Source organism: Aythya fuligula, chromosome Z (genome assembly GCF_009819795.1).
Source record: "Aythya fuligula isolate bAytFul2 chromosome Z, bAytFul2.pri, whole genome shotgun sequence".
Classification (NCBI taxonomy): domain Eukaryota; kingdom Metazoa; phylum Chordata; class Aves; order Anseriformes; family Anatidae; genus Aythya; species Aythya fuligula.
In genome coordinates, this window is record NC_045593.1 from 43,575,731 (window position 1) to 43,600,277 (window position 24,547).

At 41.2% G+C, this 24,547-nt stretch overlaps 1 protein-coding gene across 1 annotated transcript in view; it reads right to left on the reverse strand.

The window, feature by feature from the left end:
• Positions 1 to 19,596, reverse strand: part of FRMD3 (FERM domain containing 3) — a 153,118-nt gene extending 133,522 nt beyond the window's left edge. The window contains exon 1 of the mRNA XM_032206751.1: positions 19,453 to 19,596. Within this exon, the coding sequence (XP_032062642.1) occupies positions 19,453 to 19,551 (99 nt within the window). The 5' untranslated portion in view covers positions 19,552 to 19,596. The remainder of the gene's footprint in view (positions 1 to 19,452) is intronic.
• Between the last annotated feature and the right edge of the window lie 4,951 nt (positions 19,597 to 24,547).

Sequence of the window (24,547 nt, forward strand, 5' to 3'; positions counted from 1 at the left end):
AATAAACAAAATAAGTGTCTAATAATTAAATTATAGATTGGAAGGGAATCAGCAGGTCATTTAAATACATTAGGTGCAAAAAACTTACCTAAGTACCATCTACAGTGGGAGATTCAGACTGTTTGTGTTACTATTTCCATGTATGTTTCTGAACTTCTGTCATCTTATTACCATATCACTCATAGTGCTTAAGGGGGAAAAAAAATCTTCTTCAGCCCTTTCTGAAGTTTGTACAAGTCACTGAGATGAACAATTTCTCTGACTGTTCATGAAAAAAAGCTACTGTTGCAAATAAAGAAAGACCATTACTAGGTAGTCAGCTTTTATAAGGTCTGTCATTTTAACTTTTTTATTATTATTATTTGGTACCATTAGACATGTCAAAGATCAGATTCCACTCAGTATTATATAATCTAATCGCTAACATATTGTGCAGAGAAAATGAAGCAAAACATGGTTTAGCAACTTCTTATGACAGTGGGGTAGTTTATAACTCTCCCTTTTTCCCTTGCCTGCAACTCAAACATGGGGATAGTTAATATCACCACCACAGGAAACTCCAGTTCATTATCTGTTTGCATCAGGCTTTATTATAGTTCATAAAGCAAACAACCTCAGCGTGCCAAGTGCTTGCTAAAGACTATCTTCATGAGAACTCTGCAGCCTCATACAAATTATTTGGTCTGACAAGATCTCAGAGCTGTTACATGAAATTAACTTTCAAAGCTGATTGTGATGCTCATGTAATTTGGGGATTGCATCCTCAATCTCCTGGAAAACCAGTACTGAAAGTACTAGCTGTAACACTTTAAACAGCAATTGCTGTTCTTGCCCGAATTCCAAGCCTATGAGTACCTCTACACCAGAAGACCTGGTTACAATATTCCAAATCTTGTTTCTGTTAACTCCAAAACAGCAAGCTAGAAAACTACTTTCAGTATTTTCAAAACACCTTTCTTCAAGAAAATGGCTCTGGTCAGTGTAAATATATAAAAATTATAAGAAAGCACATACACTTCAGAGCTACTACTTTTATGTTTTGTGCACACACAAGTTCCAGATTCCAATAAAGATTTGAGAGATAGAGGTGACTCCCATTATAAACAATGTATATTCCATGTATCTTAAACCATATTGAACCACTGCATTGGAACCACTCTGTTGGTTCCACTCACCTCAACGTATTTTGGAGGATTTCTTGAAAAAGAGCCAATAATTTTTACCACCTAAAATCCCTACACATGAAATTCTGTCTTTGTTTCCCAGACTGAGCTTTTGAAGTGTTTTACGCTTGAAAACCATTCTGTTTCTAGCTGGATGTTTTGCATGAAAGATTTGTGTTTAACTGATGTCATTAACTGGTCAAACAAACAGTAATTGTACACACCTTAATCTAAACAGATGATTTTTGTGTACGTTTTGCATATTATTCATGGTATAGCTTTGCCTAACGCTGATATAAATTAAAACCCTATTTCCCCAACAATATACATTAGCTGTAAAGCAATATATGTACGCTTTACTTCTCTCCAAACCCACTCTGCTCAGAGTTCAACAAGCATAGATCCATCCACTTAGTTACACACCAATGTAACTGGTGTCAAGACATTTTAAAATAGTTGAACTTCTGTCCCATTTTACTCAAAGGCATTGGTTCAGTGCATGTTTCGCAGTTAATGAACATAATCCGTTACATAGCCCAGTTACAGATGATGAAGAAAAACATCATATACTCTAAAATTCACTCTGTGTAATGAAAGGTACGTGTATTTGCATATCCCATTCATACTTTCCTGGTGTCAGTGGTAAGAAGGGCAGTATACATACTTGAATTCACCTCAGATTATCCACTAATGTTGAAAGGAAACCCGTTGCAAGTACGAACACCAGTTTCATAATTCAGGTACACCATATTAAACCTTACGCATAATATCTCTACATAATTCATGAATACTGGAGTAAACGTGGAATAATTTCCTTCACATTTTGGTCAAGAACTGAGAACACTCACAGTCTGTTAGCATTCTTCACCACTCAATCCTTAATCACATTAAACAACCCTTTAAAAGCCAGCTGTGAAATGTTCATTAAAAAAGTATTTAAGTGTTTTAGCTTATTAATTTTCTAACAGACATTGCTTATATTGCAGTCTTTCAGCACTAATGTTTAAGCTGGTTGCCTCATTCCTAAAGTCCTTCATCTAGTGTAATTTTAAGCTAAAGTAATCTAGTCTAATTCAACTTTACCTAGTCAAATTCCAAACGCAAATAAACAGAAACATTTACATTATTATTGTAAATTCATTTTCATTTTCCCTTGTGCCTCAACTTTTTTATCCAAAGCAGCAAATCACACTGGAAGACAATGAGCAGCTCTTCGGCACTTTTACCCTATTCCAGTGTTCCCTGACTTTTTCCTAAAACCTCTTGGTTTTGCACACCAGAACTTTCATTTTAGAGGTGCCAGCCTTTTTCTATTGTTAAAGAATTTAACATAATTTGAAGCATTAAAAGCTACTGATTGTATTGAAAATTGCACGATTCATGGTCAGAGTACACATGATTTGTTGCATAAAAATATAAAAATAGTAGCCGAAGAGCTCGTAGCTGAGACTCACCTTTAAAATCTGTAGATATCATTATGGAAAATCCCAAAACAGGACATGTCTAAATCTAGATGACATCATCCAGAAGACAGTGACCCTCCTGACAGAAGACAATGACTAAGTCCAAGCATGTCATTCAGGATCCTCCATGCCAAATTCAAAACAGGAAAGTATTAAAATATCATTTCTTAATTGAAAATGGCATTCTACTGCTAAGCATCCAGAGATTTATTACCTTCTTGGAAACACAATTATAATACAGTACAACAAGCTTCACAGCCCATGCATCCTTGGCCTGTCAAAGAAGGCTTTTAAAAAGCCCTTACTTGCTCAATTAATTTTTAAAGTATGACAAAGCTGATGTTCTACTAACACACACCTACTTTGTTTCTCAAACCATATTATTATTATGAATCATCATTATTCTTCCTAACCCCTAAGTAGACAAGGGTATAATGAAACAAGACGTGATTTTGTTGCCATCATTTTATGACTAGATTATTCCAGTATCACATCCTCTGACCTTGCTAAATAACATTTCACTCCACTTGTATTCCTTCCAGATGCTGATTCAAAGATCTTGTCCCTAGTCTACTGCTTCAGGGTGTCCCTCATGCACACCACCAAGAGTTTTCATCCTTTCTACTAGTCACTCTTCATCTGTTCTCATCTGTAATTCACCCCTACCTGTCAGGGCCCTCTTGTTCCTTTTCTTCTTACTGCCAAGTGAGAGAGGATAGCAATCACCAACCCTTCTTAGAAACCCCGGTCCCCTTCTTGAGTTTCCAAAACAAGTAACTTTTTGTTTCCTTCCAGATAAGCCCTTCAGTCAGGAAGGAGGGAACACAAAAACACACTCCATTATAATTTTCTAAGCCCCTGTTTTCTTTGCAAAAATAACAACATGCTGAGACCATTACATCACGCTCTCCAATCCTTTTTCTTTGTGTGCCCATGCCCACCTGGGCAGCAATCTTACATTAAGGATGTGGGCATGGAAAACAACTCAGTCTCATTTGAAGATTGAACAGATTACTGCCTGCCTCAGTGAACACTGTCCAATTGTAATATATTAAAATGTACCAGCAAAAAGGATTTATACTATTATGTTTTCAATCCTGCTTTCCACAAACTGGGAATGCATACAGATTCAAGTAAGACTTCTCATCTAAATGGCAATAAGCTGTTATGTATTTAACTCACTATTCCACTGGGTCTCGGTGACCTCAGGCATGCCTAGGAAGAGTATTTTATTTTGTGTTCACATAGCAAAATGGGGTCCTTATCCACACTCTGGGCTCCCAGCTACTACTGTGATAACACAGTGAACACTGATATCACCATCCTTGGAAATGCACTCTGCATGTTTAGTTCCCTGTGTCAAGCTGCCCTTTGCATGTTAGCTCAAAGCTCCTTGCATTCATTAGATATACTGAGACAACTAAAGCATCTGAGTTTTCTTTTTTTTTCTTTTTTTTTTTTTTAATTACAGAAATTAAATTAGAGTGACTTTCTTAATGAAAGTCACCCAAACTTTTCAGACACATACTTATTTAAACATGGAAAATTCTGCAAAAGTAAAATGGTAATATGCTAGAGAGAAACAAATTCCTGTCAGGGAGGAGAATATGTATCAGTTCCTTTAGCAAGAAAACAGAAAGGGGTCCACTAAAAATCTGTAGCAATGCTAGCACTGTGGAACAATGGGTTCTGAAAGAAACATGATTCTGCCTTCAACAAATCTTCCAAAAGACATTTGGTGTGACTTCGTCTTTGCTAAATTTTGAGTGTTTCCTGTGATGTGCTCTCTATTTGTACTCCTGAACAGCTACCTCATCTACAGCAAACATAATGATTCAAACCACCTGAGGTACCTGAGGCCTGGCAGTAAGCAGTGCCATGGATGAGCCCATACCTCTTCTCATGACAATCACAAGACATGGCAAAGCTACAGGCTGCGGCACCCTCCAGGACACGATGAAATCTACCCCACCCAGCAGAGAAAGACATTCATCAATTAATTCCCTCCAGACCTGGAGTAGTGCCAGTGTGGAGATGGCCTGTATGGCTACTCCTCCCCTGGGCACTGCGGAGGGATGCAGTGACCCCACAGATGAGTAAGGAATGTCACAGCTACACCATGATCAATGCAGGCTCAGTCACTCCTCTCTGCAAAGCAGGAGAGGCTCACAAGGCAGACAACAAACCAAAATTTGTGTCTCCACACCACTGCTACAGACTGCAAGGCCCATTCTCATTCACCCTGAAGCAGATGGGTCCTGACAGGAGGAGGACACTCCACCCACAGAGTCACCTGAGGCACTAAATGCTTCTTGCAAACTTTAGGGATGATATTCCAACATTAATATATCTAGTACAGACAGGGGAGCATGAGTGTTTCTATCCCAGATTAGGAAAATTTGTAGTCATTGCTGCAAAGCTTTTAAGGAGCTCCAAATTAAACAGATTCCACTACAGCCACTTCATGGGTGGCTGTACATTTAACAGCTTCCACCACAGCCCCTACAGCAACTTTTATCCTTAAAATCTAGATCTACACTTTCTAGCATGCCCTATAGGAACAGTAGAAATAGACATTAGAAAAATAATTGTCTCACCAAGACCATAAAATGTCATGGAAAGAAGCTTTTCTGTTCACTTCTGCTCTTATTTTTCAGAAGGACTAGGCTGCATGAGCCAGCCCACTTCTTAGGAGCAACCCTATGATCACAACTCCTCACAACCCCAGTTCAGTTAAATTTCAGTCCGTATCATAAACCAGCAAACCTGAACACTAAGGTTACCCAGTCCTTTCTGGTTATGCATTCATGCTGCTTTGTTCGAGCTGCCAGGCTCTTTGTCAAATCTCCAAACCACACAGACCAGGATGGATGAAAAGCAAAAGGCAACTTTCACCTCCATGAATTTTCATACTCTATTGGCAATAAAGACAGTCAGTCACTCAACATACTTCTTCAGCAATATAGCTCGCAACATTTAATTAATTGCCTCCCTGTCAGGGAACTGTTCCAGAATCCATTTAATAAAATTTCTTATGCCAGCTAAGCCATTGCCCCCTATGTACAAAAATTAGAGATTAAAATACTTTTCATTTACTTAACAGAAGGCACGTCAAATTTGTAGTCATAGCTTACATCTTTATATCCAATCTTTACCATTTGTGTTCTCCCTGCATCGAGAACTAAAGTACACTACCAGCATACACTCCGTTATGTTTGGGACGTTAATTAAGTGAGGAATGTTATCAATATTACAGCAGATTTAGCACCAGTTAAGGCAAATCTGCATAGATGAAGAAGCAATCATTAAGGCTTCACAGACTCACTTTCCTCCAGAGTGTCAAAAACCCTCCCCACATGCCCTCAAGTGCTGGAGTTCAGTTTTGATCTCTGATTAAGTAGAAAGATGCGTAAAAGCAGGCACAGCATTATCCATTGACTAAGTGTCTGAGACATCCCTGTGTGTTGTTTATTCCAGTGAGCACATAAAATATCTTGTGGTCATGAAATGTGTCAGGATGATGTTTACTTTGAACAGAAATATACAATTATCTTGTTCGTAAGGCAAAAATATTTCTCTCTTGGTTAGAAACTCATCTCATGATATTTCTGCAAAGAAATACTACTGTAGAAATCCCAGTACACCTCTGGGATGACAGTGTCTTCCCTTTTTCTTTTTTCCTTTTTTTTTTTCTCCTTTTTTTGAGCATACATTTAGCTGTTCTATTTCAGGAATGCATAGGAAAGGCTAAATAGTTCAAAATGAGAAAAAAACCATTCTGCAGAAGCAGATCCAATTTTAATTACAAAGCAATATCAAATCTGTATGGACACAATAGGAAAACAGAATTCATTAAACTCACTTCCCTGTGGATTCATAACCTTTCCTCATCATTTGGCCTTCAGGATAGAACAGTCATCATCTTCCTCAAGCAAACATTTTAGTTTCTACGTAAGCCATGAATCCTCTGGAGACAGAGGAAACAACAATAGGTTAGGAAATGCAATTCCTTCTGTACCTCTCAGAGAGATGCCAAACATGTAGGACACAAACCAGCTCTGCAGGTTCACAGTGAGCATAGCTCTTCTCGTCTTCTCTAACTGATGTCAAGTCAGCAAATTAGGAATTTCAAAAAAGATTTATATATTTATATGCAACCTGCTTATTATTTAAAAAAAAAAAAAAAAAAAAAAAAAAAAAAAAAAAGTGAGAGAGAGAAAAACATAGAAACTAGAAAAGGGGGAAAGATCACTTTGGTGCAGTGAACAGAAAAAAGAAGTTCTGCTGAAAGGAAAGTGAAAGTTTTCTTCACTGAGAAAAAGGGTAAGGTGGACTATTTCTTCTGTTAAAGACCAAAAAAAAACCAACATTGTACAACACCACACTCTGCACCAGCCATCAACCTCCATAAACCAAGACCCATCAGATGGACCAGTTGCAACATCCTAGGAGAAAGCAAGGCTGTGTCTCTCTCTTCCTGACCCTGCCGCCAGGCTGCCACACCTTTGGAGTGTGTGCCACTGCTCTGCTCCCAGGTCAGACACAGGATTCACCCACTGCTGAGACAGGCAAGCAAAGGGACAACAAGGTGCAGTTGTCCCTGCCCCTTGTGCCTGGTGCTGTTTTCATTGTTTACTTTTCTAAGCAGGAGGAGGGCACCAGAATCACCATTAGAAATCAGCGCACGCACACCGACCAAGGGCTCCACAAGCATGGGTGGTAGGAGGAAAGGGAAAATCACCAAAATCCATATCTGCATCTTCCTTTTTATTTCCTGATCTATAAAAGATACTGTTACCCAGAAATATCAAAAGCAACTTAACAGGAACCCATCAAATAAAGCAAAAAGTCTTCTGTGCTAAGAATATCAGCTATGTATGGAAAAACTGAGAAGGAAATACAACTCCCTTGCAGTTTTTGGATTACAATATCTCCAAGCACAAAGCAACAATAGCATAAATATTCACAGAGTGAAAAAGCACTTAAAATGACAGATGTTAGAGCTATGAATACAAAAACATTCAGTTTGTATCTAATTTTTCAGGGCACATGATATCCACTATTTATCAGCCTGTGACAGAAAACTATACATAATTTTCTGTAAACAAGACAGGATGTCTAAACAAATTTTAGCACACACACAAAAAAAATTAAAAGATGTGAATATTCATACTGAAAAGCATGTCAGCAGTGCTAAGAGTTTTAACAGGAAATTTATTCTAGAAAGGAAGGCAGCTTTAGTTTTCAAAAATTATCTGTGTTTTCTGATGTTATTAAAAAAAAAAAAAAAAAAAAAACCTCAGGATATAGAAATATTTCCAGAATTCCTGAAATATGTAACACATAATAGTTGAAATGCAAAGAATGGGGAAAAATATGTACTTTAAAGACCAAAAGTGCTGACTGCAATTTTAAAAATACATAAAATTTATTAAGGCTTCGGGTAACATTGAAAAAAATGCAATGTGAGATGAGAGGGGTCAGGCTAGCAGACCATGGAAATAAAAGATTTTTTACATTGATAAAAAGAAATTAAACTGGTAAGAATAAATTAGTTAATGACTAAAAAGTAAAGAAACTGTCATATCTAATGTAAGACCTCATTGTTAGAAAACCTGACTGTTTTAAGTCATAGTTGGCAAAACAAAGACACAAACAATGAAATACTGTACAATGAAGACTGTAAAAGTCTTAAAACTGCACAGACCATTACAGGTAAGTTATAGGAGGTATACAACACACACACATGCACATTACCAGGTGTAGATGATATGTGGCCAAGAGCAGCAACATTGTGAGAAAGGAGTCAAGAAAGTTCACTGAGCCAATAAACTATGTCACATTACTTTAAAAAAAAAAAAAATCTTAAAAACATTGAACATCAAAAAGTACTACTTCTGCTAATTACTACTCAATGACTAACTCTAGATCACCATCAAGATGATGAACCAAAAAGGCATCCTGGGGAAAAAAAGTCAATGAGACAAATGTAAGTAATTATTAGCATAAATCTATAAAAACTCTTTGAACTTTCTCTGTGAAATAATCACAGGAATCGGCAAACCAGGAAACCATGACATTTATTAACAGATTTCTGTTGGGCATCTAACAGCATGTTGCCCCACATAAAAAAAAAAAAAAAAAAAAAAAAAGAGTAACATGAATACAAGCACCATAGCACTGTGGAAAGGAGTAGAAACTGTCCAGAGGACTGAAGGAAGAGAAATGCTAGTTGGTGGGTTGAATGACAGTCTCAGAAGGGTATTGCAGGGATCTGGGTTTAGGCGTGGTATTGATATCTTCCTCTGTGATGAAGAAGACAGTAAGCTACAAATTGCTGAAAGGCAGGAGCAGACATTAAAACCAGTGAGTGCACAGGGCAGAATTACATCTAACATTTCCATCTGTTTGTGCTTCCTGCTAAATTCACAAATGGCAATAGCCTCTGCACAACGGAGAGATGGCAGGGTATTCACACAACCCTAACCACAACCCCGCTCACTTCTTACCTTGAAACAAACAGAGTTAGCAATGAGGAAGAAAATTAATTAGAACAGTAAAATTACCTTGTCAATTGGGATCATGAATTTAGGAACACTTTCCTTCACCAGAAAGTGCACCTAAGAGACACAAAAACCATGTACAAGCACCGGGAAAGCACAGTGAATACTGACATCTTCTCCACAGTGTTGAAATATCTACATTCTTGATCTTTGCCCCATACAAACCAGCATCCAAGTCAGAATTTCTTCTTCAATGGTAGTATTCCTTCCACACCCACCCCGCCCCCCCCCAGCTTAAGTCAAATTTGGGACAACTACACAAATTACTTTGTGCAGCCTCATCATCACAAGGCTAATTATGCATTCCCTTATTGCATTTTCCTTGAAATTACAGCATAAACTCTTCTGGGCAAGATGCAAACCAGCCTCTGATTCACAACAAACTACCGGATGAAGATTACTAATTGGTGCACATAATCCACACACAAAAAAATAACCAGATACACCAAGCAGACAACAGATTGTCCTTAAACTGTGTTGATTACTGTTCATTTTTTCCCTTAGACGTGCCACCCTGCCTACTTTAAGGCATACTGGCCTGCAGGAGTTTTTGGTTTGGGGACCAATGACTCCCACTCCAGCCTTCCCAGTTCTGGTGGCTGTAAAGTACAAACTGTCAGACCGTATGAGAAAACTAATCCGGAAATCCTGGCAATGTGAGTGGATTCTCCAGTCAAAACAGAAAAGCCTCTCTGGTTCTGCACCTAGCAACTGACTGAAGCACAGCAAGCTGCTGGAGTAATTTTGTGTGAATGGCTCAGTCTGCGCACTGAATCATTCACAGCACCGTCTGTAAAAGCCTCTGTTATTTCTCTTCTTTTTGCAGGATAGAGCTAAAGAAAATTCACACGAACAGGAGAAAGCAGAGTCAGTGCACTGCACTTACTGGCATGCTGAGTGTCTCAAGGTAAATCAGTGGAGTCACTTGAGTTCAGGCTGATAGCACACAGCTTCAGATCTTAACTCACACCCTGAGTAACTGCCCCATCTAATGCAAGAGTAACCATCACTCTCCTACTGAAGTATTTATCTTTGTTTTACAATTTTAAAGCTACAGAGCAGAAATGAAGGATGGGTTGCACTATAATCTGAAAAGCCTAAAGAAATTGGTATCTCTGCAGAGTGGCATCATCTGCATTTTTGCAATTACTTTTCTAAGAAATAGCCATGTCTCATTTTTTGCTCCATTACAGAGTTTGGAGTTGTGCCAGTAAAAATAACAAATAAATAATAGAACATCACAACCTGAGGTTCTAATCTGCTTATTCTGGAAAGTACTTTTGTATTAGACCCTGTTGTTCAGATCTTGCAAAGATAATATTAATAAATAATAATCATCATTATCATAATCATTCTGCCATTCCAGGAGAGACTGCAGGTTCATATCCAAGATTACAGCTGCAGAACCTAACACAGTGATTTTGTAAGCACTTACCAAAACCACTACTGCTCCTAGTTTAACTACCACCAACTATTTATGATGTTATGCACAATACTTCAGATTTCCCATTTAGAATGACAGTGTTATGAACACAGTTGACATTTCACAAAATCAGTATCAGAGCTACAAAATATATGTTCAATCATTCATAACATCTTTTTTTGTTGTTGTTCGTTTGTCTGTTTTTTTGAGAGCGGAAATTGCATCTATTCTAAAACACATCAAGCATTCTGGAGTGTTGAAATCCACCACCCATGCCATTAGGACCACTGTCTGAGATCGGTGTGCCCTGTGCCACTGAACATTTATACTGACTGCTTCCCAGGCAGCTCCTGGCAGATAGAATGGCCCAGGAACCACTCCCAAAAGGCAGTTCACATGCAGCCTACTCTGCTCCAGAGACAACAGCATTTCAATAGCCTCCATGCCTGGAAACAACATGCATGTACCAATACAGCCTTAACTTCATGCATCAATTTCCATAGAATTTCACTATTAATACTGAAATTGCCTGCTTTTTAGGCTCCTTAGACTTAAGTTATTAAATCCTGCTCTAAATTAGCCTGACAGTGTTTGGGCTTGGGGAGGTAGGGGGATTGTTTTTCAATCCCCTTTCTTACTTGCTTCTGTTGCAGTTGCATGAAAGACCAACCAAAATGAGGGCATACGGACTGACTGAATAAAAAAGGTTTTACGCAGTTTTGTCAGAAATACAAAAGTCATGCTTGCAACTCACGCACTTGCATAGTAAGCTTGTATGTTACAACATCAACCCAAAAAGAGAGAGGTGCAAATCTAGATTTTTTTTTTTTTTTTTTGAAGCATAATTCTCTTCCAAAGAGAGTTGCTATGGGAAAAACATACTTGTGAGACCATATGTTTGGGAGGAACAAAGAATGTCTTCAGTCCAGATTGTTTACTTCTTCTAGAGTTTAAGTAAATAAGGGAGAAATAACAAGTGCTTTAATGAAGATGTTGACTCGTTTAACATTTTTCCAAAGAAAGCTTTTAAAGAGCAATCATTTTGTTGCCACTTAAGACTTACTTAAGTTTTGAATTGTAACAGTCTTGAATAGCCAGATTTCCAGTTCTTGCAGCTTTAGGAATTACTTGTATTCATGAACCTTTCTGCTGAAAAATAAGTCATTGGATATAGCCCATATCTTCTCATTTCTGGATGTGAGCAACCTTGAGAAACATGCTTACCATTACACATATTTGTATGATCCATTTTATCTCAAGTTTCCAGCTATACTTTCACCCAGGGCAATTATTTCCTCTAAATGTAACATTAGTAGAATATTGACGTACACTCTTCATCCCTGGGTTCTTCTTTATCAAGTTACTCAGTAACTCCCACAAAGAGCAACCATGAATAGAGTGATTGCTTCTCACACTTGGCCTGCTACTGAAATAGTTAACTGTGAACTGGATAACAGCATCTACCTTGACAGAAGACTGAAACAGCAAGAGCTGATTATTCATTCACCTCCAACAAAATCAAAGTATTAAACCCTGAAAAGAGGAAATCAGGAATGCTTTTTATGAGCTGAGTGCTTGTAGCTGGAAAGAATAAAATAAGCTGAAAGTGGAGGAGGAAAAGAAAGAATGTTTGTATGATTTTTTTAATTTTTATGCCAGAAAGAAAAAGATTTAGTATTAATTTAATTGCTATGGAATTATTACAAATGAGTTTTCATTACTAGACAAAGAATTAAAACAGAATAACAAGAAGGTAAGCCAATCTGGACAAAAAGATAATTTGCAAGGTCTAGAAAAGGGCACTAAGAAAGCAAGATTAGAGAGAAAAATGAGGCATAATAAGCAAACAAGCAATGAAGGAGCAGACAGGCAGCTTTAGCTAAAGGAAGCACTATGAGGAGATATTTTCCGTATGTAGCATAGAAAGACACAGAAGAACTCATCTGGTGACAGCTTAACTTTAACAAGAAAAGGAGAGAAAGATTATCCAGATGTTATGAACCTTGCCAACAGGTTGATATTATCCACACCAGAGGCTGGTGAAAAGGGGGGAGGGGCAATAAAAGAAAAAAGGCGGGGGGGGGGGAGAAAAAAAAAAAAGAGAGAGAGAGAGAGAGAGATCATAAAAAAGCCATTTCCAGTATGTTTGATTTAACGAACCTAAATACCCAAAAGGATGGAGACCTTTACTACAGAAAATAGCATTTTATCAGAGAAAGAATCAACCTCCCATCTTCCCAATCCAGCTGACTTTTTTGAGGTGGAACAGTAAAATCAGCTACCATTTTTCCCATTCTCTAAATGTGTAATCTTATGCTTTTTATATACTGTCAGTTCCAGAGGACAAGCAACACCCATACAAGCAAAATCCAGATCTCCCTAAATGTCCTTCCCACAGAAAAAGCACAAACCTCTTTTTTTTTTTTAAGATAATTTCAGGGACACTGATGTATTTTGTTGAACCATTCATGCATTTTACAGAAAATTCAATCTAGGCAAATCAAGTAAAAAGTGAAAACATGGTTACTTCCTTAACAGTGATTCACTTGGGCTCTAATCTTGGGCCAAATGATTCTGACAAACGATCACTTCTCAGCTGCTTCACATATTAGGTCTGTATAAAGGCACTAAAGATGCTTAGACAGATGAGAGCATCTCAAAGTGAAAGAAGGCTAACTCTCTTTAAGGGGTTGCCAAAAACACGGTCGAGACAAATGAGCATCTGAGTTCACGCAAGCAGAAAGCAACCTGCGTCTCACAGGAGACACTCTCCAACAAACCAACAATTTGAAGTTTGGAGAGCTAAGCTGTCCTGCACTGCATTATCCATTTTCCAGTTGCCTTTTGTTATTCTTACCGCTCCCCTCCTACTGTTCAGCCGGTGCCCAAATATGCATGGCAACAAAGAACATAACAATTTTGTTTCAAATCTATAAAGAAAAAGAGAAAGGTGGGCAAAAATGAAAAGATTATACCAACATTTTCAATTAATAACTACCCTTTTAGCTTTACACTGTTAACTACCCACTTCATGTACAGATACATGCTTTTTTCATACTTTTCCTCCCACATTGTAGCACCAGGCCCTACCAATACCTTGAAATGCCAATACATTGAAATATTGGACTACACTGTGTTTACTAAAATGGATGTTCTTCTTCAGCATTGGATCAGGCCAGTCCTTAAGCACACGGGTAAGTAGCCCATCTTTTTATACTAGCAACAAAAATTCAAAGGAAGACACCAACTACAATCTACAGGAAATAAGTAAAATGAAAAGTGAGAGCACTCTTACCAATACGGGATTTTCAGACTTTGTTAAAAATTTAACAACACAGAGTGTGGAAACAAAACTAATTCAGCACTGTTAGCAAACTTTATCCAACACAGAAGCAATTCATCTGTAGCTTAGTATGTATTGGATAAAGTCCTGCATAAGCTAAAAATTTAAATATTTTCATTCAAAAATAATTAAAAGAGAACAGGAGAGTTTGTGAAGTGGTAGCAACACATTAGCATTACACGTAGATATGTGCCTCTCCCCTACCTGGGATACAGCAAGCACTGCTAAGATACCACTGAGCTTCACAAACACTTATCAAAATCCATCCAGATAAAGTAATTACTTCATTTATAAGTAAGAGCTCATAACACCCTAGTAACTTTCTAGTAACACCGTCCACTCACTGTTTCACTTCCAGCCCTGGAAGAAGCTGAGAGCACATCTGTAAGTGCTACTGAAAAGAAAACACATTACTGCAGATTTAATCAAACATGAAATGACAACAGAAGTAGGTTTAACACACAGTCTTAGCTTAATTAGGCAGGCTTTTCACCTGCACCTCTAGCCATGTGTACCTGTTGCGATCGTACAATTAGAGGATCCAGCACAAAGTTAAGAATACAAGCCCTAGTGTGCATCTTTTAAAATAGATCAAGAAAACATGGCACAAGATCCCTCCTCGCTTGCATCCCCTTCCTTATCTTGTCTTACTATTTTGAACCGTTCCAGCATCATCCCCGCAGCTCAAGGCGCTTGCTGGTTACGGCTCTGACATCGCTTACAGGATAAATATAAATTCACTAAATCTCCTGCCTGCTGTCTGCATAATCCCTTAACCTCTCGCTTCCCACTGTCATGGTTCTTTGCCTTGTTCTCATCTCTGACCCCTCTGCTTCATTCATTTTGCACGCACACTTCCCTCTTCTACTTATTTTCCCAAATCATCAACATATTCAGCACATCTTCACAGTGAGATTCTTTTCCCTATGGACACTGCTCTTCTACTGCACAGCCTGCTTCAGCATGTTACATTGTTTTCTACACTTTATTGAGGGATGGGAATTTTAAAAAGAATTCTTTGGTTAACAGATTTCTATTAAACTTATCATCTTTTGGCAAGATACAGACAAAGAAGAAAATATTAAGCAAGAACTTAATATTCTGTTTTTCAATGTGTTACAAAAAGAGCCAGAGAGAACAGTGTGCACTACTAGCCAAACTACAAGCACCAGCACTCACACTGCACATGATCCTGCATTAGGAGTAAGAAAGTGCAAGGCCATCTTATGCTACTGGATCATCCCTGGCAGAAGTAATGACCCTTTTCAGACTTCTCCACCTTCATTTTCAGCTAAGGGCTAAGAACAGAAAACAAGTAAACCGAAGCTTTGCTCCATTTGTTTTCTTCCTGATTTCTACACCAGCTTCTTAAAATTATGTCTCCCTCCTGCTCAAAAGTGGGACACATCCAGAACTTCAAGTTTGTTCTTCTAAATGACAGCGAATAGTCATTTGGATGGGTTTTAAAGGAAAAAAAAAAAAATAAAAAGAAGTAGTGCAGCCAGATGATATCTTGGGGGATATCTATACAGATTTTTGTTTGGGGAAGTTCTTACAAAGCAAAGCCTCTGACATTATAAAGGCTCCACAACAATGCAATGATTTTACATATGGGCTGACTGCTGCACAGGGAGACCTAGCCATACAGTATTTCTGCAAACAAACACAGAGAAAGCAAAGTTCACTAGTGTTGCCATTAATAAGCTCCAGCAGAGAGAAAAGCTCATTCACACCAACCTCATTTCCAGTTTAGTAAAGCTGGAACTGAACAGCTCAAGGAGTCAAGTAGAACTTTTATTAAATTAAAAACTGAATAACATATTAAATGTCACATTTTTCTTGATAGGGACTTTTTTTTTTTTAACTTCTTACAGAGAAATAAATTTAGAGCTGTAGTGGTTCCTAATACATGCTTACTCATAGCTTAAAAAAAAAAATAACAAAACACTAGTAGCATGCTCGAGAGACTCTTCAATTAAATGTGGTATACTTAAGCCCACACCTTATATCAAGCACACAAGTGGAACTACCAAAGGCAGGGTGTGCTCACTTATTTAATAATGCTACCATAACAGGACCCTGACAGCTGGCTTTACTCACTACATAAGCACAAGAATGTGCAGAATAAGCCAGGAGGAAAAACAAATAAAATAAAAATAAATTAAAAATAAAAATAAAAAATCCTTACTATTAGCAATATTTAGGTTACTGTCAGCAAAAGGTTAACTAGATGCATGAACTTTTTGCATTAAGCCTGCAAAAAGAGTGAAGTGTTTGTTATCTCAGTGACTCAGAAAATAAGTCTCTCACTAGTACCTCCAGAAAGGAGGTCTTCCCGCTGCTCCAGTCACACTTCCAGTACCTCTGAAGACCTACTTCCCCCACTGCTCTCCTTCAGGCCTTGGTTCTGTGCTGCATCAGGCAGTCTGCACAAGCAGGTCAGCTCTCCTTTCTGCAAACAGGGACAGACAGTGGCCGCTGGCCCTCTGGGTGGTTTTTCATAACCTCTCTATTTCAGTCGTGCCGCTACAACTTCACCCTAGTGCTGCTGTAAGACTGTGCAATGCACAGGTCCTGGGGAAGCTTCACAAACAAGCAAAAGACACGGGGAAAATAAACGTCACCACAGGAATTAGTTTAGCGTCCCTTGGGCCCCAACCCATCACTGTGCCTGTCACCACATCAGCTAATTTGCAGTCATGAAGTCTCTCAGATGAAGAGGACGACATGCTGAATCCCGACCCCTGAGCGGGGAACCTAGCCTTGGGCGACTTGGTGACCTACATGGCAGTCGCGCAGCTCGGTAACTAGTTGGCCGGAGCCTGCAAACGCGTGATTCATCTCTGATTCTCCCCACACCACCCTGCATGCTGTCACTGGACTGCTGACTGCAAAATGCAGTTTCCATAAGCTGGCACTGTCAGCCTCCTGTGTAGCTGAAGCACTGCTTTGGAAGAACTTTAATATTAAAAAGAAAACTGTATTTTATGTTCCTACCTAAGCACTATGAAATTCACATAGCAAAAGTATAGATACACATATATATGCTGCTGCACCTGAACACATCTCTTGTCTGCTCTTCCCAGTGCTACCTCACAACATTTTAACATTTTAGCCCAGAAACTGACTGCATGTTTTGCAGGGTCTGAGATCAACAGCGCAACCACAAAGTTTGTAGTTAGCAGACACCTCAGTACTGGGGTGGTGCTGGGTACCATGTGTGCAAGCCAACTACTAGAAAGATATAAATGAAAAAGCAGGAGCTGGCAAAACTAGGAGGGCTAACACACAGCATGCCATCAGCTACATACAGAACCACTCAGACTCTCTGCCTCTTTCCCCTCTGTTCCCCCTGAAAACTCACAGCCAGAATTTCACTGTTCTTTACTGCAACCTGCGTCCTTAAGAGACTCTGTTGGCATTTCGCAGTGTTGTAGAATTAGGCTTTCTTATCCTCTTAATGACCAAAACACAGCTGTCCAACATGTTCCAGCTGGCACAACCCTGGCATCTCTGCTGCTAACCCAGCAGCACATCATCTGGGCTATTTTGTCCCGCTGAATATGCATGCATCAATAATGCATTTGTACAACAAACTCACAACTTTTTTTTTTTCCTATCACTTATAAAACTGTAGTATTGTGAAAGCTCCTAGCAAGTATTATCTGTGTTACAAAGTTCAAATATAGATCTGTTCAAGAGCCTAAAGTTAAAAAGTTGAGTGGTTTGGGGTTTATTAATGTCTAGTGTCTCAACAGTTACACATGTATTAGAGGATAAATAAATAGTACAGTTAAGTTATATCTCCTCTGTATATACGTAAGGGGTAGTGACCTGTACGTAGGATTAGGCAGTTTCCCTTAGGCAAGGGAAAAGAGCAAAATGTAACTCAGAACCAGGAATTGTCCTCATTTAAGTTGGGTGTTTCTGTCAAAGTGGCCAAGAGCAGAGTACTTCCTAATATCTTGATCTGTATTTCCATGGTGGAATTTCAGCTGAAAGTTGCAGGAAAAAAAAATGCATCATTCCCACCTTTTATTTATTTTTGGAGTGCTGATTCAAGAAATACAGTTCTAGATGAGTTAGCTGATAATAGAATTGGATTTTCAAGGTTATCCTTAGAACCAGAACAGTTGAGATATGTTGAACTGTGGCACAGAACACAGTTCCTCCGCACACCTTAGAGGTGGAATGGGCCACAGCAATGCAGCACAACTCAACCAGCTCTGAGCTCACTACCTCACCTTGCACAACAGAAAATGTAATGTAATGGTTGGGTTTTTGTACCCCGTGGGCATCAAAAGGGCATACTCTTTAGCACAAGCAAGTCTGTTGAGCACTTTAAATCTCCAGAGCTGTAATGCTTCACACCATCTCATGTCCTTATTTTAAATTGATTAATTTTTGAAGATACCAGAGAAGTTACGCGAAGTTTGCATTAGGCTCCGAGAAAGGACTCTGAAGGCCATTCTGCTTCTTACACATTAAAAGCCATGATCTCATAACCACGCTATTCATTAGCGAGAGCATTACCATGATATGGGTACAAGATGTTTCAGTTATTTCCTGTGACTTCCAGGCTCTGTACTGACTGAGTGTCACTGCCTTTAAATGGCCCCACCAAAACTAACAAAATAAGGAACTTGGTTCAAGTGGAAAGGTAACTTGTGTCTCACGGCACTTTATTTTTCAGATGCAGTTGGTCTTTGTACAAGACTGCCGGTGTGGCTTAAAGCAGTGGGTGTCTCATCCTACCACGGGGGAAAAGAGAGCAAGGGAGACCAGCTGCGAATGCTGAACAACTCTGCAGAGGACCACTCGTGGTTCCTCACCTGGCCACCAAGCTCACCTCGGTGCCCCTGCTGATGCCCCCGAAGCGCCGATCGGCGCAGCCTGGTTCCTACCGGAGTTTGGGTCTCGTCAGGATCCTGTCCGGCACAGGCAAAACACCTGCACGCCACAAACGCTGCCCACCCCCTGAACCCCACCGGCTGCTCGCCTCTGCCCGCTTCACCCTTATTCCCCGCGGGGACCGGGGGGCACCCCGGGTTAGTATCGGGGACCACAGCAAAGTTGCCTCCCCGCGCACAGCTCCTGGCACCGAAAGCCCTCCGGAGTGGGCTGGAGTTACCGCCAGCGTCTCACCGGGAGCTGGGGGCTGTGGGGTCATGGTGCTGCCCCCCGGGCTCCGCTCGCCCCCGCCCCACGCCGCGGGCCTCGCCCCCCGAGCCGGGCGCTGCTCCCCGGACCCCTCCCCAGAGGAACCCCCGGGGCGCCGCCATCCCCGTTCCCCCTCCTCGCCTGGGCGGGCTCCAGCCAAGAGCAAGACCAAGACAGGAGCAGCCCCAGCCCCAGCCCCAGCCCCAGCTCCAGGTGCGGGGGGCGAGGAGCTGCCGGTGCCGGTGCCGCGCCCGGGCCCTGCGCCCCCGTTGCGATGCGATCGGATCCGACCCGAGCCGCGCCGCGCCGCCTCTCTCCTGCCTCTCCCCGCCGGCACCTGGATGTGGCAGGAGATCTCGGAGTCGTCCAGCAGCCGCACGGTGCATTTCATCTCCGGGCTCAGCGACCTGATGCTGGAGCTCCGGAACCGGATCATCCCGGCCGCCCGCCCGCCGCCGCCGCCGCCGCCCCGCAGGCAGCCGCAGGGGGCCAGCCTGCAGCGGCGCCCGGCCGACCGCGGCACGGCGCGACACGGCACGGCACGGCTCGGCACGGCTCGGCACGGCTCGGCACCGCCCCTCAGCCCCGCGGCGCCCCGCGGCCGCCGCCGCCCCCCGCCATCCGCCCGCCCGCCGCGGCCGGGGCCGCCGCTGCGTCAGGCTGCGCTCCGCTCGCCGGCCGCAGCATCCCCCTGCTGCCACCGCCCCCGGGACGAGGGGGGTCCGCTCCCCTCCGAAACCCCCCAGCCCGCCCCCTCGGTCCCGTCGGTGCCGGCAGGTTGGAGGAAAAAGTGATCCTCCCCCCCCCCTTCCCCGCCGCGGTGTCCCCCGAGGTCTGGGGACCCCCCGGGAGCGTCCCCCCCAGATGCTCAGATGCTCATCCCCCCGAGCAGCCTGCCCGCCCCGTGGGGCTCCGGGTGTCCCAGGGAAGTGTGTGTGTGCCTGGGGAGGGGGAGATAAAGCAGGGATGGCCAAGCGAGGCGGGTGTGCTGTCAGGAGATGGAGAGCGTAATGCAAGTTCGCTTAAGAGCGCGAGTCTCGGAAACTTGTCTCCTCGGGGAAAAAGGCCGGTCCATTAGGGAGGAACTGTCTCATCCCATTTGTTGTGCAAGTGGGAAAGAAAACACATCACCCGGTGGCTCCGCTAATTGTGTTCGCCATCATAAAAAGATGTGTGCATATTTCCAAACCTTGTAGGCTGTGCAGGAACCAAGCACCAAACCTGACAAGCCTTGGAACGGGGATCAGCTCTGTGTTGAAAAAGGGGTGCATCCTTTCTCAGTGTGAAATGAAAAGCAGACGGTGTGATATGGGGTGTGACTGAAATCCCACAACGAGTGCTAATGGCTGCGCACGAGGGGTGCTCCACTCATTTTGCCTTGCTATCCTTGTTGACCTGTAAACTTCCATATTCCGTAAATAGTTCTGCGTGAACTTAACGATCTTTGGAAAATCTGCTGAAAAAAAAAAAAAAAAGCTTAAGCACCACTACTCAGGTAAACTTGTCCTCTGGCTTTCTGCTGGACTGGTAGCAGCAGGAAATACAGACAGCCACAAGCAAATGGGAAGTACCTAATGCTCACTACTGCCAGCTAATACATATGCAAAACCCTTAAATATGGAACATAAAAGAAGAGCTGTACATACATGCTTCTTGTAAAAGATAAACACTTCAAATTATGTAGTGAACAGTGAAGCCAACCAGTAAGTACCTGAAACAGGTTATGAACCTCAGCAGGCACAAGTTAAAGAAGATGGTCATTATTGGCTGAGACACCAGTTGTGGGTGCCCACTCATTAATAACAGAGAAACACTTCTTGTCTTACCATCCTGCAGCATGCAAGCTCAGTAGATGTGTGATGTTTGCATGTGGACTGACTTTGAGGCAACAGATTTTCCTACCTACAATGGAGAAGGAATCTGTTCTTTCTATGGCATATATTTTACCTTTGCCTCCTGTCTCTCCAGCACGCCTTTCTCCATCTAGAAAAGAAACAAGGAGGGAGCTGAACCAACGACGAACTCAGGTTTTAGGCAGCAGGTCAAAGTTTACCGGTGTCAGAGCATTTTTCGCTCTACTCTCAGAACCACATGGAGAGGACCAAGCTTCCCAAGGGTTCTCAGTATTACAGAAACAGTGACGACTGCAATACAAAATACACCTCTCCAAGCTGGCTCTCACACAGTCAGCAACTAGTGTGTACCAACAGCAGCACAGCTGCAGGGGACAGAGCTCAGCAGAATTGTACTTACCTGGTTTAAATACAGACCACTTGCATTTTTTTGACACTTTATTTGCTTTTGTGATACGCCCTACCATGTGGACTTGAGGTGCTTGGGAGCCCTGTGAGACAAGTAACAGATTTCCCTGTCTCAGTTAGCACAGAAATGCAGTCACTACTAGCAGAGAATACGGCAGTTGTCTAGCAGCACGTCACCAAGTAAATGAAACAAACAGAAAAAAAAAAAAAAAAAGAAAAAAAAAGCAATGCAAACAAACACTCTACCCCATTGGAACTGCAGGATGTCAACCCATCAGCTGGATTTTGCATCAGATGCTAGGACAGCAATCTCATCCCTCTTCAAAAAACATTATGGGCCTTTTTTTTTTTTCCCAAAAATTTAAATGGATTGGAAATTATACAGAAAATCCCACAAATATGTTTCAAGTGTCATGCTTAACTGAGCACAACCTTTTCTACCACATCTCAGAAGCCAGACAGGCCTTATGGAGGTAGTGTATGGAAAGATCACCCAAAAAGTACTTCAGGAACTGACATTAAATAGCATGCCTAGTGTTAGAAAACAAAAAGGTAGGTATAGAAATGAATTCAGTTACAATTAAATGCTGAGCTGATGGAGAGAAGTGTAAAATAAAATATCCTGCTCATCCATTTCTGACTCGGTGGAAGGCAATCGGCTGCTGCAGTTGCTGCCAGGACCCCATCGCACTGCAGTGAGGTCTGTCTGCACCCTCCTGGCTTCATACTGCTATCTGAGGCAGTCTGTGGCGGGCTGCAGTGCCATGCACACGTGGCTGCAGGAAGAAGGGCTGGTGGGTGGGTGTCTGCTTGAAGTGTGTTTGAGATTCACCAGTCCCAGGGCTGCCACCTCTCAGTATAATAGCAGCATTTTCATTCTTTGTACATCTAACTGGTCTCTGAATTAATTTGCTTAGGGACAAGTGCTTCTGGATAAGTAAGCCTATACTTCCTGTTTGCTTAGGAATTGCTGCCAGCTATGAAGTTAGGCTCAAGGGCAGCAGGCAGCACTAATGAGTTTGAGTAGTACTTTGACTTCTGCATGGTTCTGCGTGGATTCAAAGTACAGAATATAGAAGTCAAGGGCTTCTCCTTCAGTGACTGATCATCACAGCAACTTTAGCTCTTTCAGTTAACATTTGTAATTTTAACAAGTATGCACACACACATATTTCCAGATATTCAAAGATTAACCCATAAATGCAATTGCTGCATCTGTAAACTCACCTGCCTTGGGTCAGACCTTGGGCTGTAGCACAGGTAGAGCAGACACACAATTCAGTACCCTTGCAGGGGGACCTGTGTGACACCTTATCTCCTTCCCCTAGGCTCGCACCTACCCATCACCTCAGGCCTGGGCCTCTCACGAGGTTCTTGCAACCAGGCCATACAGCAAATAGGTGGGGCTACGTGTCTGACAGATCACAGTGCCATAAGCAAACAACAGAAACTTCATTAAAATAAATTGGTACAGGTTAGATGAGAACCAGCTAGCCATGAGTCAATATTTTAGGGAGTCCTTTAAAGTTAGCTGTCATTATAGAAGTTTGAGTTTTGCTCTCAAAATCAATGGTTCACAGGAACTCTAGCTTCCTACCTTGTCTAGACATCCAGTTATAAAGAAGGTTTGGATCATTTCTGGAGGACCCAGTTCATGAGAAAAATGCTTTGCCCATAGTAAGGCTCCAAGCTTACAAACACTTGTGCATATTACTCTGTTTTCTTCAGTGGAATTCCCTTTGAGACATACTATATTTGAATAAAATATATACAAGAACCAAACCTAAATTAGCAATGAGCTAATAGAATAGAAGTGGGTGTACAGGACATCACTTGAAGATGATTACAAAGAAGCTCTTCAAATGTTCTGTATTCAAAGAGGCCCCACATCTGCCGGAGATTCTTGTTTCAGTCTTAAGTAAGCATTTGGAGAGAAGGAAAAATAAAAATAAAAAATAAAAAATCACTTTATTACAAAAAGAAATAATAATTGTGAAGAAAACACAGCTTTTTGTATCTGGAAATAGAAAGTCTCTTATATCTGAATATTACACCAGTACTTTGGAAACTGTATATAAAATATTAATGTTTATTTCTATAATGCTTATTACTGTACTAACAAACCTTACAAGTATTTAAAGAAACAGAATTTACAAAGCACAAATATTTATGTAGCAAAAATCCTACTGATTGCGATGAGGGCAGAATTGAGCCAGAAGCTGAAATTTTAATTCACGTAGTGTTTCTGATTCCTATTATATTCCAAAAACATTACAAGTTCATTGTATGAATGAGATCTGTAAAAGATCACATTATTTGACAGAAACACCAATGTACCCAGGATTCGTATGCTTGCACTACAAAGGAAACATTTATTGTGAGTCAAGCATGATCTCACAAATCCACTAAAAATGCAGAGCTATTAGTGAAATAATCAGCCACAGCTACACCAGCAGAAAGAAACCAGTAGGGATGTACCACTGCCTTCATGGCACTCCTCACCTACAGCCACACACATGGCTCAAAGGGGGTGAGTCAGAAGAATGCACTTACATCCGCTGCTGAAGCCTAGCAATCTCTGCAGAGATTCAGGAAATGCTGGGAAAAAAAAAAAAAAAAAAAAAAAAAAAAAAAAAAAAAACAACCATTTCAATACTCCATTCCCACAGGGACGGATGGGTTGAATTTACTGTGCAAACTTCTTAGTAAACTTCCTGCAGATGTCACCTGCAAGCACAAGTATCTATCAGCATTTATCTGAGTTAAACCATATCAGAAACATCGTGTTTGAAAGTTGTTACTGAAACAAACTTTCCACTGATTTTAATCCTCTCAAGCCAGCTACCATGAGGGTAAATGTCAGCTCAGAGCCTTTGGCTCAGAGTGTACAAAGTCAGTGAGACGATTATCACAGTTCGCTGGGTCCTAAGACTTACAAAGATGTCCCTACCAGTGGGGACTGAAACATTTCTTTGGTACACTCCCTTTTCAGGGAACATATAGTCCTGTTTTTGTAATATAATTATCAGGAAAACTACAGCAGTCAGTGTACTCTTTCACAGTTTCCTGTACTGCCCTTCTCTCTTCTCTGAGGACTCTGTTCCCAAATACTGCACTCACTATTGGCTCTCTACGGCTGCTTTCAGACAAGCAATGCAGCAAATTTCCATG